The sequence below is a fragment of the Denticeps clupeoides genome, chromosome 6 (genome assembly GCF_900700375.1).
Source record: "Denticeps clupeoides chromosome 6, fDenClu1.1, whole genome shotgun sequence".
NCBI lineage: Eukaryota > Metazoa > Chordata > Actinopteri > Clupeiformes > Denticipitidae > Denticeps > Denticeps clupeoides.
The window spans coordinates 574,282-592,277 of NC_041712.1; the positions used below are offsets into that span (position 1 = coordinate 574,282).

Sequence of the window (17,996 nt, forward strand, 5' to 3'; positions counted from 1 at the left end):
TTAATTTAAAACAATACAATGTGTTATTAATACAAGACAGTACAAATAACAATACAAATAAACAGATTGGACATTAGACAATACCACAAGCACTTAAATGTTACTTAATAACACTCACAGTAAAAATAATGAACACAACCTAGTGTGGAAATTAACATTATGGGTATAGTAAAAATATTAAGGAATTGTGACTGTGGGAGATGTTCTTTGCAGACCAATTGACTGTTAAAATGTGCAGTGTTGTCTCACAGTGCTGCCGCTGCTGCTGCTGCTGATTAGAGCTCAGGCTGGGGGTGGAGGTTACGCGGGGCTGCAGCAGCCTATCAGCTCCACAGGACAGTAATTGCTGAGCATGTTAAGCTGCTTTCTGCTCAATCCGTGCTGTGAACAGTACACCGAACATTGGACACTGAGACTTGGATATGTAAGAGAAATGATAGTGAACTTCTAAAGGGAAATGGTGACTCCTGCAAACACAAAGATGGATGAGTTCCAACTCTAGTCTCCTTAACTATATTTATTCGTAAGGGACGGACTCGCAGAGAAAAGTCTACGATGCATTACAATATGTGGATGAACCTGCTGGTTGCTTTCATGATATCAGGTAAGAACTACGGGAGATTAGTCTCACATGTCAACATATGAGAGTCAGGTCTGGTGTCATGTCTGTCATATAATCCAATCTCAAGTTAATCAACAATGAGCATAATAATAGAGACAGTAGGCTGTCCTGGCTTATATTGTCAAGCTTTGTTAGTTTATTAGTTTTATTAGTTGCTGTATGTTTCATTCAAAGCCAGAAGATAAACTAGCTGTAAATAACTACATAAACAGTCTATCAACAAGTCTATCATTTGTAAGCAGCATAATATTACTGGTATATCCTGTGTTCACGTGTTCAGCTTTTTGAGGTTTAATTGCAAAGTCACACGTAAAAGTGCAGTTAATAAAATTAATTAGATGCAATATGTTTTATGATGGCTTTTCCTGTAATACTATAATCGATCCAAATAAAACCTTCTCACCACATTAGTCACAAATGGATATTCCATTAATTTATATTTTTATTCAAATTGGCATGTCAGATAGGTTGTTCAGAAAAAAGTAGTGATGGCTGAACTGTATATTAATTAGTCACATCAATGTCACACACATGGGTTTTATAATCCATTAAATTTGATATTAGAGGTGCATAAAAATTGCAACATACTGATCTAGTTCAAAATATGGCAAGTCCCAACTCAAATACTGTAGTTTGCACTCCGTTGGAACAAAACATCATCTTCTTAAAATGTGTGGACTGAAAACAAACACATAATTTTTTTAATTATATATATTTTTAATTAGCATATGTATCGCAATTACATGTTTTCTATTATATGCTGTGTGTGTGTACATGTATGGGTGCCTCTTCTCTGTCCAGATTTAGAAGATTTTTGCAGCGCAAATCCAAATTTAGCAGGATTAAGTGAATCATAAATGAATGCTCTGATGAATAAAAAAAAATTACTATTAAATTACTATTACGCACAACCTGTCAAAAGAGGAAATAAAGCACATTTCATTCATAATTAATTTTTGCTGGGTTGTGAAAAGTGTAGACAAAAATACAAAGCAAATCTGCGCACTAAAGTATCTAGTTTACGTTGTGGTGATGCTTGGGTTGGAGGATGGGAGTTTACATTAAGACAGATGGACAAGAAAAGCTCAAAGCCCCATATATGTTTGGTTTCCAACAACGTGTTTTATAATGAAATATGTTAATTTACCTTTCTTATGTTCCTGTGGGTGTTGGGGAGGGCGGAGGGGGTGTTCGCGCAGGGCACCAAACAGACTAGGACACGTAATCAGGAGAATCTCGACTAAAAGCACAAAACCTCAAAATCTACCTAAACAAAACATCATTTCAACACCAAGCACATAAATAGGAAAAGAGCAAAAATCATTATAGGTGTATCTCCAGAAAATAACAGACTGGCCGGGACACTATCGAGTAGAAAAATACACTTTCAGATTACAACAGAACCAATACCATACGCTCTTCATCAAAACTAAGTCAACCACAATATTTATCCCTCACCTTGGTGGTTTTATCACTGAAACGCATGCTAGAACGATTCTCTTTACACTCAGGCCAGTAGCCGATACACCATGGGAACCTGGAGACAGTTTAATGTCAAACATGGAAACAGTAACCATTGGTCAGAATAGAGAGGTCAACCCCACCCACCCCTTTTACTAAAACGTACATTTACAACATTGCATTTCTTACCAGGTTGGTTAGAATGGTTTTCTTTCTGGTATGCGGGGTGACGAGTTCCCACTGAGTGGTCACCCGACAGGAAACACGCGATGTCACCTACAGGGACACCACTGGGCCAAGGACACCAAATAACAAACACAAGCATTCGACACATTTAGTGCATCTTACACAATACATGCTGTAGAAATGTAAATGCCGTTTGGTTTAAGTAGAATAATTAACAGTAATAATAGGACGATAGAATCTTCAGGGAGCGTCAAGCTAAACTTCAACAGAAAAAAGGAATCTATACACGCTACGTGGGCATAAAAATGGAAACATGATAAAAATTATAAAAACACACTGAGCCTAATATCCGGCATTTTGTTTTTTGTTGCATAGACAATTTATGCATATAGATAAATTATATGCTAATATTTTTACCTAAATTGTTAAATTGTGACAATCTTTGCACATGAGAATTTCACTCATATGCACTGTAACATGTACTGATTTTTTAAACTCGTTCTTTTGTTTTGGGAGTATTTCCTTGGGTTTTCAGAGTTTGGTTTTCTGTAAAAGTAATTACAGTGGCCTTAGGAGTTATATAACAAGCTTTAGGTTTAATCTGCTGGGAACCGGAACTTCCCCTGTGGAGTTTCCCCCTTTTACCAACACAAATGAATTGCTTGTAGTCATGTAGAGATTAGGAGATCCACTGGACAGCTTGGATTCACAGACCATTTATCATACAGCATCAACCACAATATTTCTGATTTCTACATCACAGCTGTGTTGCTGAGGTGCTATCTGTCTGTGTGTTTGTGGATGGAGTTGTTTCTACTGTCCAAAGCAGGACCAGGCTGTTCATTCCCTGATCCTGACCCAGTTTCCTCTTTCTCCATGGTCTCTCTGTTCATATTGCTGCATACTCCTGCCATCATGGACATACTGATATACTGGTAACCGTAACGGGTTCAATCTAGTCAAATCTAAAGCTGCAACAACAATACAGTCGATAAAAAATGTTTACTAAAAGAGTCAGCTATGAATTTCATTACCGATTCATTGTGTCACGAAACGCAGAGACATTTGATTCTAAAATAAACTTTAATTGAGTCTCTCTCTCGGTCGCTCTCTGCACTGATGCTAGCAGAGTTCGGCACCTCATAGACGGGGCGGAGCAATAAAGGAAGGAAAGGAAAGATACAAGGCCAAATGGGCCATAATTCGGCTGCATTTTGACATGTGGATTTATGCGTTTTTATGAAAAACGGCATTTATACCGCCTGTTCCCCGACGCCACCAGGCATTAAGTTAACGCCTGGTCTGTGCACGTGCTCAACACAACCACACGTTACGTGTGCTTTTTTTCTGTACACGCGTGACGCCTGTTTTAGGAGAGGTCTGGTCCGACCACAACAAAACATCAAGCATGTGACAACAGTACGGCGAGCTGGAGAGGACAGGTGAGGTGAGGTGAGGTGAGGTGCCTGTAGTTCATGTTTCACAGCTGTCTCCAAATTATTTGGCAGCGCCTCCAGTACTGCTCGCCTAGTCCCTCCATCTCTGAAGGTAAAAGACTCTTCTAGACTCTTCTCCGTCTTGGCCCCTCGGTGGTGGAATGAACTTCCCCTCGAGGTCAGAACAGCTCAGTCACTGAGTATTTTCAAACGGCAGCTCAAGACCTTCCTCTTTAGAGAATATTTAGATGAACTTTCTTGTTTCAGACTTGTGTACAGAATCTATAACAGAGTGAATTAAATAGATGTATTCATAGTTGGGGTCCTAGTGAACCAGAATTGATCTCTTCATCAATGGTAACTTGAAAGCACGTTGTAAGTCGCTCTGGATAAGGACGTCTGCTAAATGCTGTAAAATGTAAATGTAAATGTAACTGCATGGCTGTTTGAAAGTGGATTTTTGCGTGTTTACGGTTTACAGTCCAGTTAAAGCTGTGACATTCTTGAATAATTTTTATCATTCTCACTGATGTCCACAGACAAGTGAGGAATGACTCTATCATGAGTAGACAAGACTTGGGTTATGGTTTGTTTGGGATGGAGTGCATTTGAGATGGTGCATTTTTTAGTTTGTGAATGGTCCTCCTCAAACCTTATAAGTCAAAGAACAATCTAGCCATTCTTTTATATATTGTTGGTGGTGACTTCCATCCCAATATAATTCTTTTCAACCCAAAAATATGCAACTCAATTTCTCAATTACTTTTGTTTTGTGAAAAGGTGGTGCTTTTAGGACTGCTTCAAACTGGACCAATTAAAATCTATCATCTATCATTATGCCTCAACCTGCTAGATTACTTGAAAAGATTCCTTTCTGTGGAATTTCAAGACTAAAAATGTAATTCAGACAAATAAAAGACAGGGGCTAGACACTTCAGAAGGTAAAATATCTTAAGAAGCTCTAATTTTGATCAAATAGAATGTTCATACATTTACAGTGAATCCCAAAAGGATTCACTTGCACAGCCATTTTAAGATCTCTCCAGAGATGTTCAATCGGATTCAAGTCTGAGCTCTGGCTGGGCCACTCAAGGACATTTACAGAGTTGTCCTGAAGCCACTCCTGTGATATCTTGGCTGTGTGCTCAGGATCGTTGTCCTGCTGAAAGATGAACCGTCACCCCAGTCTGAGTGCAAGAGCGCTCTGGAGCAGGTTTTCATCCATTCATCTTTCCCTCTATTCCTGCAGCTTTAAAACATCACCACAGCGTGATGCTGCCACCACTATGCTTCGCTGTAGGGATGATATTGGCCTGGTGATGAGCTGTGCCTTGTGAACCCTTCTCCCCTGATTGCTCAGTTTAGGTGGCCGGCAGGCTCTAGGAAAAGTCCTGGTGGTTTTGAACTTATTCCACTTTTGAATGATGGAAGCCACTGTGCTTATTGGGTCCTTCAAAGCAGAAACTTTTCTGTAACCCTTGTGCCTCAAGACAATCCTGTCTCGGAGGTCTACAGACAATTCTTTTGACTACATGATTAGTTTGCGCTCTGACATGAACAGTCAACTGTTCGAAGGTGTGTGCCTTTCCAAGTCAGGTCCAATCAACTGTATTTTCCATAGGTGGACTCCAATTAAGCTGCAGAAACATCTTAAGTATCATCAGAGGAAACAGGATGCACCTGAGCTCAATATTTGCTTCAGGGCAAAGGCTGCGAATACTTATTTACATGGGATTTCTCTTTTTTTTGTATTTTTAATAAATTTGCCAAAACCTCAAGTAAACATTCTTACATTATCATTATGGGGACTCTATTACACACACTTCACCACTCGTAGCATCTCTACACCTTGGTTCATAACGCAAGTGAAAGAATTTGGAATCTGCCCTAAACCACAGGCTTTAAAAGGCAAATGAGATTATTGAGAATAATTTTTCTCCTGGAATGGTCTGAATCAACATGAAACACATCTTTACGGGCAAGGTTTGAGTAGGCTCATGATTAATACTGAGTTAGTTCCACGGTCTTTATCTGGCACCTCTGACACCTAAACAAACATCTTAACTAATAACCAGAAAATCACAATGTGCTATTATCATTACAGCTAAGATTAGGCTTCTTGTTGTTCCTAGTGGAATTGTTGCCTGACATTTCACATCTTCCAGCTTTGGGCTTTACTATGCAGGCCAGTATTATGTGATGTGCTGCAAAACAAAGCTCTGAACGGGATAGAATTACAAAGGTAAAGCAAACTAGCTCAGGCTGATGTTCTCCCACAGCTGGACTGCATCCTGCAACTTCAATACTGTGAGTGCTGTAATCCCCCATCCATTTCAACTTATAGTGTGTGGCCCTCCCAATTTGAACGGCTTTGCAGAATTTCTGTGGTGCTCAGGAACAGCCCTAAAGCCATGAAAAGCCAGCCGGTGACCCCAGCATCTCTGTTAATCCACAAGCTGTAACCCGCTTTCACTGTACTCTTCACAAGGGTGTCCAGCATTGGCAAGAGATTTATGGACAGCATTAGAATTATTAAATGTGCTCTCTTGAGAGAATAAAGTATGGACTTTTACAGTGTTGCAGAGTCATTTGGGTGATAATGGCTGACGGTTCTGTTACATTTCACAAATAATGGAAATTTTGACATTTGCTAATGTTTTCATATATTCATCATATATCATCATATATTCCTGTTTGATATTGAAATGACAGGAAAAGCAAATCATACATGTGAAATATGTCCTTACTTCATCAGCCAGTGCACATGCATAATAGCCTGTCTTATAGTAGATGTTTCTAGCAGGCATCTAACAAATTGCCCTTTTATACAAGGCCACGTTATTGCCTTCAGTGATGCTAAAAACTGGACTGTGGTTGGTTAGAGCCTGCTTACAGGTCAGTACGCATCACAAGTTTACCACACTAAATCCTCAGCCTTATCTGATGCTGATTGGCTTTAAGTGCTGGTTTCTGACATAAGCCAGAGCAATACAACATTCAGAACATTTTAATCCTGCTATTTGTAGCCTACCAATTAAGCTTCTATCTTTGAAATACTATATGCACATGTCAATTCAGTAGCTATAACATGCACAATTTTAAATTAGGAAAATGAAAGCTATTGTATAGGCATGGCATATTTGAGAGCTGTCAAGATATTTTACTCACAGTTCAGTAGTCTAGGGATAATGGGATGCTTTTAGAGTGTACTTACAAAGAGGTACTATTAATGGCAGCCATTCAAAAAGCATCAGATTTAGTTACAGAGAAAGTGGTCTACAGTTTGAAAAAAAAACAAAAAAATATATATATATAGACAGACACACACATATGTGTATGTACGTATGTATGTATGTATGTATGTATATACATACGTCTATATATACAGTACAGGCCAAATGAACACACCTTTTCATTCAATGTGTTTTTATTTTCATGACCATTTACGTTGGTAGATTCTCACTGAAGGCACCAAAACTATGAATGAACACATGTGGAGTTCTGTACTTAACAAAAAAAGGTGAAATAAGTGAAAACATGTTTTATATTCTAGTTTCTTTGCTCTGATTACTGCTTTGCACACTCTTGGCATTCTCTTGATGAGCTTCAAGAGGTCGTCACCTGAAATGCTTCTCCAACAGTCTTGAAGGAGTTCCCAGAGGTGTTTAGCACTTGTTGGCCCCTTTGCCTTCACTCTGCAGTCCACCAAATCCATCATGATTGGATTCAGGTCCGTTGACCATGGAGGCCAGGTCTCCACTTTTTGTTAAGTACAGAACTCCACATATACTGCCATGAGATACCTTAACAGCTGAATGAATGATCATTAAGAGACAGAACTCAATTGCACTGAACTCAATTGTGCATCTCCTCCATCTACCTCATACTGTAATTTCTCATACTGTCATTTTTCTTCATACTGTAGTTTCTTCTCCTTGCACATTTCTTTCACTTTGCAATGTACAGTCAATATTTATTCACATCTGCACCACACTTAAGTCCTCACTTTTTTATTATTATCTTTATTAAGCTCTTATTCTGTTTGTTAGTCTTGGAAAAAAAATAATTTCAATGCCATAAAATTAAGTGGATCAATATTAAAAAAAAAAAATGCAAAAGACCACCTGTCCACTAGATCCAATCCCTTCCACAATTCAAATTCAAATTTTATTTGTCACATACACTCCAATACTCCAAATAATCTCTCCTGACCTTACCCCCTTGATTTCTCATGTCATAAATGGTTCAGTTACATCCAGTCATGTACTATTGGTACAAACAGCGAGGGTTCTTCAATCCTCAAGAAACCCACTGCTGATACTGTAGACATCAACAACTACAGACCAGTATCTCTTCTCTCACTTCTTTCTAAAGTTCTTAAGTGCTGTGTCTACAATCAGCTATCTCTTCATCTGTCTCAGAACACATGTCTCAGATCCCAACCTGTCTGGCTCCAGATCAGGTCTACAGAGACAGTTCTTCTGGCTGTTTCTGAGAAGCTACATGCAACCAGACCAGCAAAACTCTCATCTGTTCTCATTCTCCTGACCACAAGACTGTCCTGTCCATCTTGAAGAGATGAGCGGTCTTACCAAGTAACTTGGAAAGGATCCACATCTGCTTCACGCAGACTCTCCTGCTTCATGCAGACTGGTGTCCCTCAAGGCTCAGTACTCGGTCCTCTCCTTTTCTTCCTCTACACAAGATCCCTTAGTGAGGTCTTTTCGTCACTTGGCTTATTCTACCACTGCTATGCCAATGACAGACAACTCATCTTCTCTTTTACTCCCTCAGATGTACATGCCGCTTCGAAAATATTTGCATGTCTAACTGACATTTCATCTTGGATGGCAGCCCATCATCTAAAATTCAATCCCACCAAACAGAACTAATATTCATTCCATCAGATTCTTCACCACATCAGGATCTTGCTATTTACCTGGACAACTCACAGATCTTTTCTTTCTGAAACTGCATGCATCCTTGGAGTAACTATAGACAACCAACTTTCCATCACCAATCTTTCCCGCTCATGACACTCATCTAGACTCTTCTCTGTCTTGGCCCCTTGAGGGTGGAATGAACTTCCCTCGAGATCAGAAAAAACAGTTGGTGAATATTTTTAAATGAGAGCTTAAGACCTTCCTCTTTAGAGAATACTTAGAATAATTTCTTAGAGTATTTTGAAAAAAAAAACTACAACGAATGAATAAAATGATTGTATTCCTGAGTCCTAGTGAACCAGAACTGATTACTTCATAACACATAACATGAAATCAGGTCATAAGTCGCTCTGAATAAGGGCATCTGCCAAATTACATAAATGTAAATGTAATAAATATAAACATAGTAGATTGAACAGAAAAGTCAGACAGAAAGTAACAGCTGTGTTACAAATCCAGTTAAATAAAATGTATGGCAAAGTCATTAAAAGTACACTGACCTTATTTATAGTGTAAATGCACACCATCAACTTCCACAGCACTGTAAGAATGGTATCATTTCATTATTTTGAGCTGGAGGAAACTGGAGAAATGGTAACCTGGATTTAAACTTACAACCTCGGAGGTGGGAGGTCACAATGCTAACCAACACGCCACTGAAACAAGATGGTGTGGCCACGTCCAGATGCCTTCCCGATTTTTTTTCAGTTTTTGTTCATTTTCATTACTTTCTTTTACACATATGTATTTGGCGCTTATAACATCCGAATGCCTGGTCTGTTGTGTCCAGCAGTGATCCTACATTATGCTGACGAGGCTAACCCATGAAGGACAAAGAAAAAAATTAACCTAACCTAACCTGGCAACACAAATTCCAAAGGTTTAAATGGCTGCGATCGGCACTGCCCACAGTACCGGAGGTGCTGGGGTTTTATAAATATTTTATTATTTATAAGAACTCACCCCCTGTATTTAGTATTTAGACTGGTCATGGTGAACCTGGTGTAAACACATCACACATTCAGAATGAAGCTCATAGAGAAATAGTAAGAACTGTATAATTCCATTGGCACCCAGGAATTCAATAAGTATGTATTCTCTGACTTCTTTCAGGTGGACAGTCTCAGGTTGTTGACATGGACACCACACGCTGTGGTTACGCGGGGTCTCAGGTGGATCTCAGCTGCCGGTTTATCAACAGTAACCCCCCTGTCAAGGTCTCACAGGTCACCTGGCAGAAGCTTATCAATGGCACCAAGCAGAATGTGGCCATTGCCAACCCAGCTTTAGGTGTGTCTGTGCTGCCACCGTTCAGAGAGAGAGTCAAGTTCAAAAACCCGGCAGTGCGCCGGCCGATGCCGTCCCTGGAAGACACCACTATAACATTCTCGGCCTTACAGCTGTCTGATGAGGCTGAATACATCTGTGAATACACCACCTTTCCAGCTGGAAACCGTGAAAACACAGTCAACCTCACTGTCAACGGTGAGTTCATGCAGAATGGCTCACAGCATTAAACAAAAGCGTGCATGAGCTGTCAACATAGCTGTCTGTCTGAATCAAATACTAACTCAGATTACCAGTTATGCTTGTAAAGTGAAGCACTGAAATAAAATCGAATTTATGTTCAAAACATAACAATAACTATCTTCTTTCCATTCTATGCATGTAGAGAATATTATTTTTGTTTTTACGTTTTTTTTTTTTTTTAGCTCGACCCATGATCCAAATGAGTCTCTCCACTCCAACCATTGTGGCAGGATCCTCCAGTTCGAAAATGACAGTTGCCACTTGCCTGTCTGCCAATGGGAAACCTCCTGGTGTGATCACATGGGATACCATGTTGGATGGAGAGACTGACACCCAGGAGACTCGGAATCCTGATGGGACTATCACAGTACGCAGTGACTACCTGGTGGTGCCCAGCCAGAAGATTCATAAGCAAAAACTCACATGCATCACCACATACCATAACGAGAGATTCACTGACAGTGTGACCCTCAATATCCAGTGTAAGCTCATTCAAACCGAATACTCTCCTAATCACCTGAACCATTAAGATTATGCAAAACAGGATGTCAAAAAAACTATGAAACCCTCAGTTTAATAAACCGTATATGAAACAGCATGTAACATTTTCCTGAATTTCTTCTTCCCACAGATGAACCAGAGGTAACAATCGAAGGGTTTGATGGGAACTGGTATTTGAACCGGGAGAATGTACAGCTCAAATGCCAAGTTGATGCCAACCCCCCAGTCTCATTGTATCAGTGGAGATTGTGAGTTCATTTGCCTGTTGCAAATAGTATGTTAAATTCATTAATTCTTTCAAATATAAAATATTTCTGTCACCTATTAAGTATGATTAATCAAAAGAAAATATTTTTTTAAAGATTTTTTTTATTGTACTGTACTAAACTGTACTTTTGTTAAACTGAATGAAAGACAAAGATTATTTAAATATTATTCGAAATTCAGATTCTGTCCAACACTATGAGAGTCATACTAATGGTGACCTAGTGGGTAAGGAAACGGACCCGTAATCAGAAGGTTGCCGGTTAAAATGTGATGGGTTAAAAGCAGAGGACACATCACACTGTGTCACCATGTGCTGTGCTGTGTTTCACAATGACAATCACTTCACCTTCACTTAATTTGTCTCCAGTTTCCTCATGAAACTTGAATTTTCTTCTCATGCTCTTTACAGCTTAAATGGTTCCATTCCAAATAAAGTGGAGATCCGTGAAAACATTCTGCTCTTTAAAGAACCTGTGAGTTATCAGCTGACTGGCACATATGTGTGCGACGCAACCAACAGTATTGGAACTCGCTCGGCATCCGTGGACGTCGTTGTGACCGGTAGGACTTACTGTGTCAACAGTGTGTCAGCATGTGTACATCGCATGGGTTACAGTAGACTGGATGGATCTACACTTTGCTCCCTGCCTGCATGACATTGATCCTTCCACAATAAAATACAACTACAAATACATTAACACCAGCCTGAATTAAATAACTTTAAAGCACTGTTTGGGTTTTATGAATGATCTAGATTTTTGTTCAGAATATAATGCAGAAGATTATGCAACATGCAGTTGCTAACACAGAAAAATGGGTTATGTTGGAGGTCATGGTACAAATATGATGAACAATCAGTTTATCAGGTCAGTTACCTTTAAGTGAACTTTAAGCTACACAGAGCAATGCAGGTACTTGTAATAGCAGTGCTTTTGACCTTAGACGTGAATCCAGGTGAATGTGAAAATTACTTGTCATTGTCATTTGTATCTTAATATTGCAATAACACGAGCCATCTAGATGACCCTCTCTGGTGAGTTGATCAGGTATACTAGTGGCAGATGACCAGTCTCTGAAGTTAGTACTGCTGGCTGATTTTATAAAAAAGGGACACTGATTTTAACTCTATAAATTGCCCTCTTTAATTAATGTTCTTTCTTCAGGAGAATTGAAATAGGCCAGGACTAGCACTGGATATAATTGTTCTTTCAAAACACAGTACCGTGCCATTCACAGACCATTTTCCTTACAAGGGACATGCTTCTTCCTTAGATGGGACATAAACCTCTCTCTCTATGCCTGATACACATAGGAATGCCCTGTGTGTACATTGTGTGTCTTCAATGGGATGCTGATTTGTTCTACCTTGAGCATGACTGCATGATTCGCTCTTTTGCAAGTATCCCAAAAGTCGTCCTAAACCAATACGTACATTCTGCAGTCTGACCTCTCTGACAGGCTCTTCCTATCTTATTCAGAGTTGTCTAAAGGCCATCGTGGGGTTATGCAAAATCATCAGGGAGCTGGTGTTGCACTAGCCATGATGGTGGGAGGATCAGTACTGCTTGCAGCCGTTACACTCTCCTGCATTTTATACCACTGGCGCCAGAACACCTTCAAGAGAGATTACTGCACCAAGAAGCAAGCATTAGAGAGTGGATACAGGAAGGCTGGGGGCTTACTTCCCTATCCTCCACTTCCACTGGGCCTGATCGACTCTGACCGCTCTGAACTAAGTGCACAGACATCAAGCTTTACAGTGACCAGTCTGCATGTTCATAACCTAACCAATCAGAGTACAAAGTCTGAACTGGAGAGGTGGGGATTTCACCACAACCTTGTTACTTCTGAAGATGAAATTGGGATGGAAGTTTCTGTTGACTTTGATCTACAAACTGATGTGTCTGACATCTCTAAAGAGGAGTGGTATGTGTAGCTGTTTACTCTTATCATATGCCGCCTTGTCTGTGGTAGAGGAACATGACAGAATCCTCTCTCTCTCTCTCTTTCTCTCATATATATGAGCATGGCAATAATATGCATGCTTTATACATTGTTAATTTTTTTCCAAATACTGACTCTGCAGTGTCTGTTAATGTAAGTGGTCATTATTTAATGTTGTATCAATCTTTGTAAACATTTGTTGTAGGATATTTCATTCTGAATATTAAAACAGGTTTATCTATAAGAAAGACTGGATGTTTTCACATTCACACATCAGATGTCTTTTCAGTGGGGCTTGGATTAAAACATATTTCTAAATAAATGTACATTTATTGCATTTACCAGAGCGACTTACGATCAGAAAGGACAGGGACAGTTCTCCTGGAGACACTCAGGGTTAAGTGTCTTGCTCAAGGACACAATGGTTGTGTCCCTGGTTCCTCTGGTTCGTAGGCGACTGTCTTACCCACTAGGCTACAACCACCCCTAGTTACTGGGGTATGTTACCAGGCTACTAACTAACATGCAGACATGCTAGTTACAGTGTGAGTGCCTAAACTAAAAAAAAATAAATAATTATAAGTTGAAATATTAGGACACCCAGTCCTATTCTGCTTGACTTAAAAATGACCTTATAGAATAACGTAGTGTATGTGTATAGCATGCACATTGCTAGTTCCTCGCCTTAGATATGTTTTTTTTTTTTGTCTTGTTTTGTTCTTTTTACCCACAGAGAACCCACTAGCTCAGTCCTCAACTGAAGGTGTGATGAGCATCCTCAGCTGGGTGGTGGCCCTTGGACTTATATTTGGCTTGGCTGTCGCAGTGTTCTTGGTCAACAGACAGCACCAGAGTGGGCACTCTGAGACAGACAGTAATCCGTATGTTACTGGAATTTTATGTTAATGCATTAAAATTACAGTTAAACAAAGACAGACCCAAATATTGGACACAGGATAGTTCATGTGATCATTCTCCACTTGAGTATACACCAAAATATCTTTCTTTTGTAATTGACAGGAACAGCCCATCTCCAACACACAAGCTGGCTTTATCTAAAAAGAAAGGCACAGATGACTTCCAGGTATGAAAAAGGCTTTTACTCCCGTCAATGGGGCTGTACTTTTTATGCTCTATTGCACTTCTTCATACGGCTGAATGGATGTACTAATGTACCAATAAAAGCTTTTGGTCTTTATTCTCTGCAAAGAGTATACAGTACAGGCCAAAAGTTTGGACACACCTTCTCATGTGTTTTCTTTATTTTCATGACCATTTACATTGGTAGATTGTCACTGAAGGCACCAAAACTATGAATGAACACATGTGGAGTTATGTACTGTAAAAATAAAAAGTCCCGCTTGTTGCCATCTGATTGGATAATTTCCACCGTTATCACTAAAAGTTATTATTTGAGATTACTACACTGTTGAGGTGTTCAGAGAGAAAAACTGTTTCACATAAATATAAATTCTGATCCTTAACATGTTGATCATACTGAACATTAATTTAAACTGTAAACTATGAAGTTTAACAGTTCAATTTCCAATCCCTGATTAGTTATTATCAAATTGTTCACCGTGGGACATGGTTTATGATGTTCAATGTAATACCGGTAATCTAAAATGTCACAAATCTTGGTTATTACTGGTTACAGTTTGGTTTGTTAGTTCATCTATTGAACCAGCCATATCTACATGTCCTATTGTATGTGATACAGTTATTAGTCCATGTTTATACCTTCTCGGAGTGGATCTGGATATAGAAATACCTCCGTTTCTACGGTCCTGAGCTTTTTAGGATATGTAGATCCTTTTTATTTAAATTAAAGCACAGAGATTCTATTCCTCGCTATGCAGTAAAATTCAGATAAAGAAGACTTACGGTCGCAGATCCACATCCAAACAAAGGTATCACGTCGGGGTCACCATTTGTAAAAACTGAGGAGAATAGAGTAAAAAACTCTCTCTCTACACACAAAAGCACTGTATTCAAACCAGTTCAACTTGATGTTACCTGGCAGAAAGAGGCGTGGCACAATAGAGGTTAAAAGGATGAACAGTTTCTAATTTATTAACCCCAGTAGATTATTATTGAAGTTACATGTAAATATTGCATGTAAAAAGGTACCAATGTTACAGAGAAAACCAAAATGAAAGACAGGAGGAAAAGATAGAAAAAGACAGAAAAGTCTGAACCGGCCGCCAAATTCTGCAATGCCGTCCAACATAGACATGTAAAACGGAGGTGTTGAACCTCCATGCACAACAAAAGCGCAGAAACGCCATGGTCCTGCAATGTCCCATCTTACAGACGGCCGCTATGCAAAACAAAAGTGCAGAAACGCCATGGTCCTGCGATGTCCCATCTTACAGTACTTAACTAAAAGTTAAGTCACCGGACCTGAACCCAATCGAGATGGTTTTGGGGTGAGCTGGACAAAGGGGCCAAAGGGGCCAACAAGTGCTAAACATCTCTGGGAACTCCTTCAAGACTGTTGGAGAACAATTCAAGGGCTCAATGAATGCCAACAGTGTGCAAAGCAGTAATCAGAGCAAAGGGTGGCTATTTTGAAAATTCTAGAATATAAAACATGTAAATTGTCATGAAAATAAAGAAAACACATTGAATGAGAAGGCGTGTCCAAACTTTTGGCCTGTACTGTATACAGTCCATACAAATTCTCAGATTTTCATGTGCAGTGAGAAATCTAGTGTTCATCCAATCATTAATTCCCACAGAATCCAGGCAAGTACTATGATGAGCTTCCCAACACAGCTGATTATGTGAGCTATCGACTGGCCTGTAACAAAGACGACTATCTGGAGCAGCACTCCCCTCCTATTCACCCGCCACTTACATACCTGCCCCAAAACCCCTATTCTCAACACAGCAGCCGAAGCCCAGTGTTTCAGTACCCAACCCCAGGCTCCATCCCTCCATTTATGTTTCCAAAAGAACAATATGTTTAAAGACTGTTCTCTCAATGTAAATGCTGTTTTTAAGTCTAACTCACAAAGAAGCTTTCTACATTTATGTGCAAATATGATTTAATACATATACAGTGTTGTATTTATGCACATTTGCATTTTTATGGTCTGGAGATCATTATTTCTGTTCAACTTCCCTGGTGGGAAGTGGTTTTGGCACTTGCTGCAACATATGATGTTTTGAGGAAGGATTGACTATCATTTTTGTCTCTCTTTCTTTGCCTTCTATCACTCAACTGCTTTGAATTGCTGAAATGTGGACATATTTTACCGCCTATTTTGTTATTCAGATTTTTTACACTTTCTTATATAGTTATTTCGGTTATATTTATATATATTTTTTTTATTTGTGTCTGTGTGCATATTCAATATAATATATTAGGTCAGAGGATTTCTCTCAGGATTAGTATTAGGCTGTGATCAGAATGCCAAGCCTATCAGCAAGACAGTAACATCTATAATATTTGTGACTTTAATGTACAAATTCAAATTAAATAATATAATAATAAAAAAGTGTGTTTGAAATGGCAGATAGATGTCAGTTACATTGCATCAACAAAAATGTCATCTTGTTTTTACATGTGTGTAATTAATGTATTCACTTGTGTTTCTCCTGTTGACAGTATTACAGCATATTTAAAACATAGGTCACAAATGTGTTACATTGATCATTTTCGTACTGTGTGTAAGTGTCAACATATTATTATATGAAAGATTTCACCACCTGCAACAATAATATTCACAATTACAATTTTTAGTATTTTTGTAAATAAATAATAAATAAAAAAATTGTGGTTCTTTTTATTTTTTCTTGTGCTCTAGAAATGTTAAAGTGAAAGTAAAGTGATTGTCATTGTGAAACACTGCAGCACAGCACACAATGAAATGTGTCATCTGTTTTTAACCCATCACTCATGGTGAGGAGTGGGCAGCCATGGCAGTCGCACGGGCTGCAGTGCGCAGTGGCACCTTGGCGGCTCAGGACCCAAACCCACAAACCCCTGATCACAGGGTCGTGTCCCCAACCACCAGGCCTATATACCAATTAGCCATAACATTATTATGAGAGAGAGAGGTAAACTGAGGAACACTGTGAACACTGTAAATTACTTACAGTGGTACCTGGCAGTGGGTGGGATATATTAGGCTCCAAGTTGATATTTTGAAGCATAAAGATAGGCAAGTGCAAGTGATTTGAGTGTGTATAGAGCTGTGTAGCTGCAGATTGTCCTGCTGACCTGTGTCCACCACCAAGAGCCCCAATAAGGCATCAGAACACATACCAATCACCTAAACAATCACCTAAACAGCGTAAACTGATGGAGCATTTTTATACATTCCAAAATTGATTGAGGAACACAACGGCAGACCTTAAAAGTGAAGCTATACAAAGTGTGTGTGTGTGTGTGTGTATTTGTGTAATAGTGAAATGTGAAACATTTGAAATGAATTCATGGGCTGATCAGTTTTCACTCATCCTCTTCATGATGTAGTGTTGTACATGATGAAATCTGACTCCACTATTTAATTATAAATGAGCTCAGTTGTTTGGCAATTGCTGTTTTTTCATGGTGATAAAATAACTGTGAGATCCTTTTTAGGAACTTTTAGACTAAAATGAATGTTAACCCATAATCTAGCTGGGCATGAATAGTACATCAGTGCATCAGATTTAGAAGCATTTTGGATCAAACTGAAAATATTGCAATATTGTTATGTTATGAATATATACAATGGAAATACAAGTATGTGAAGCAATTAGCATTAATATGTCATAAATCCGATCAGATCTTCATTAAAGTAAAGGCTATTGACAAATATGATGACAAAGAAATAACATTAGTCACAATTCAGATCTTTCATATCATTATGGAGAAAAACCATAAACAAATTCATATAGCTTAATGACCTCTTTTAATTCACTGTTAGAAATCTGGCTTTATGGCCCCCATTTGGACCCAGTTTAACTAGCATAAAAGTTATGTGCATATATCTGATGTAAAATCCTCAGTCTTCTTATTAAATTAAATGCTTTTAATATTTCACAAAAAAACAACATACAAGCTATTTGAGGTTTGTGATGATTAGAACAGTTCATGACTTAAGGATGAATTTT

At 38.9% G+C, this 17,996-nt stretch overlaps 1 protein-coding gene across 3 annotated transcripts; it reads left to right on the top strand.

The window, feature by feature from the left end:
* Positions 1 to 351: 351 nt before the first annotated feature.
* nectin1a (nectin cell adhesion molecule 1a) lies at positions 352 to 16,631 on the top strand. Of its 3 annotated transcripts, XM_028984948.1 has the most exons (8): positions 353 to 604; positions 9,762 to 10,133; positions 10,361 to 10,660; positions 10,810 to 10,927; positions 11,356 to 11,507; positions 13,624 to 13,771; positions 13,911 to 13,974; positions 15,632 to 16,631. In XM_028984948.1, the coding sequence occupies exons 1-8, from the start codon at positions 556 to 558 to the stop codon at positions 15,860 to 15,862; spliced, it is 1,434 nt and encodes a 477-aa protein (XP_028840781.1). In that variant the 5' UTR covers positions 353 to 555; the 3' UTR covers positions 15,863 to 16,631. The 3 variants fall into 3 exon arrangements, with proteins under 3 accessions (XP_028840780.1, XP_028840779.1, XP_028840781.1); XM_028984947.1 differs by lacking the exons at positions 13,911 to 13,974; positions 15,632 to 16,631 and adding an exon at positions 12,425 to 12,872 and having other exon boundaries at positions 352 to 604; positions 13,624 to 13,756; XM_028984946.1 differs by lacking the exons at positions 13,624 to 13,771; positions 13,911 to 13,974; positions 15,632 to 16,631 and adding an exon at positions 12,425 to 12,882 and having other exon boundaries at positions 352 to 604.
* Positions 16,632 to 17,996: the final 1,365 nt, after the last annotated feature.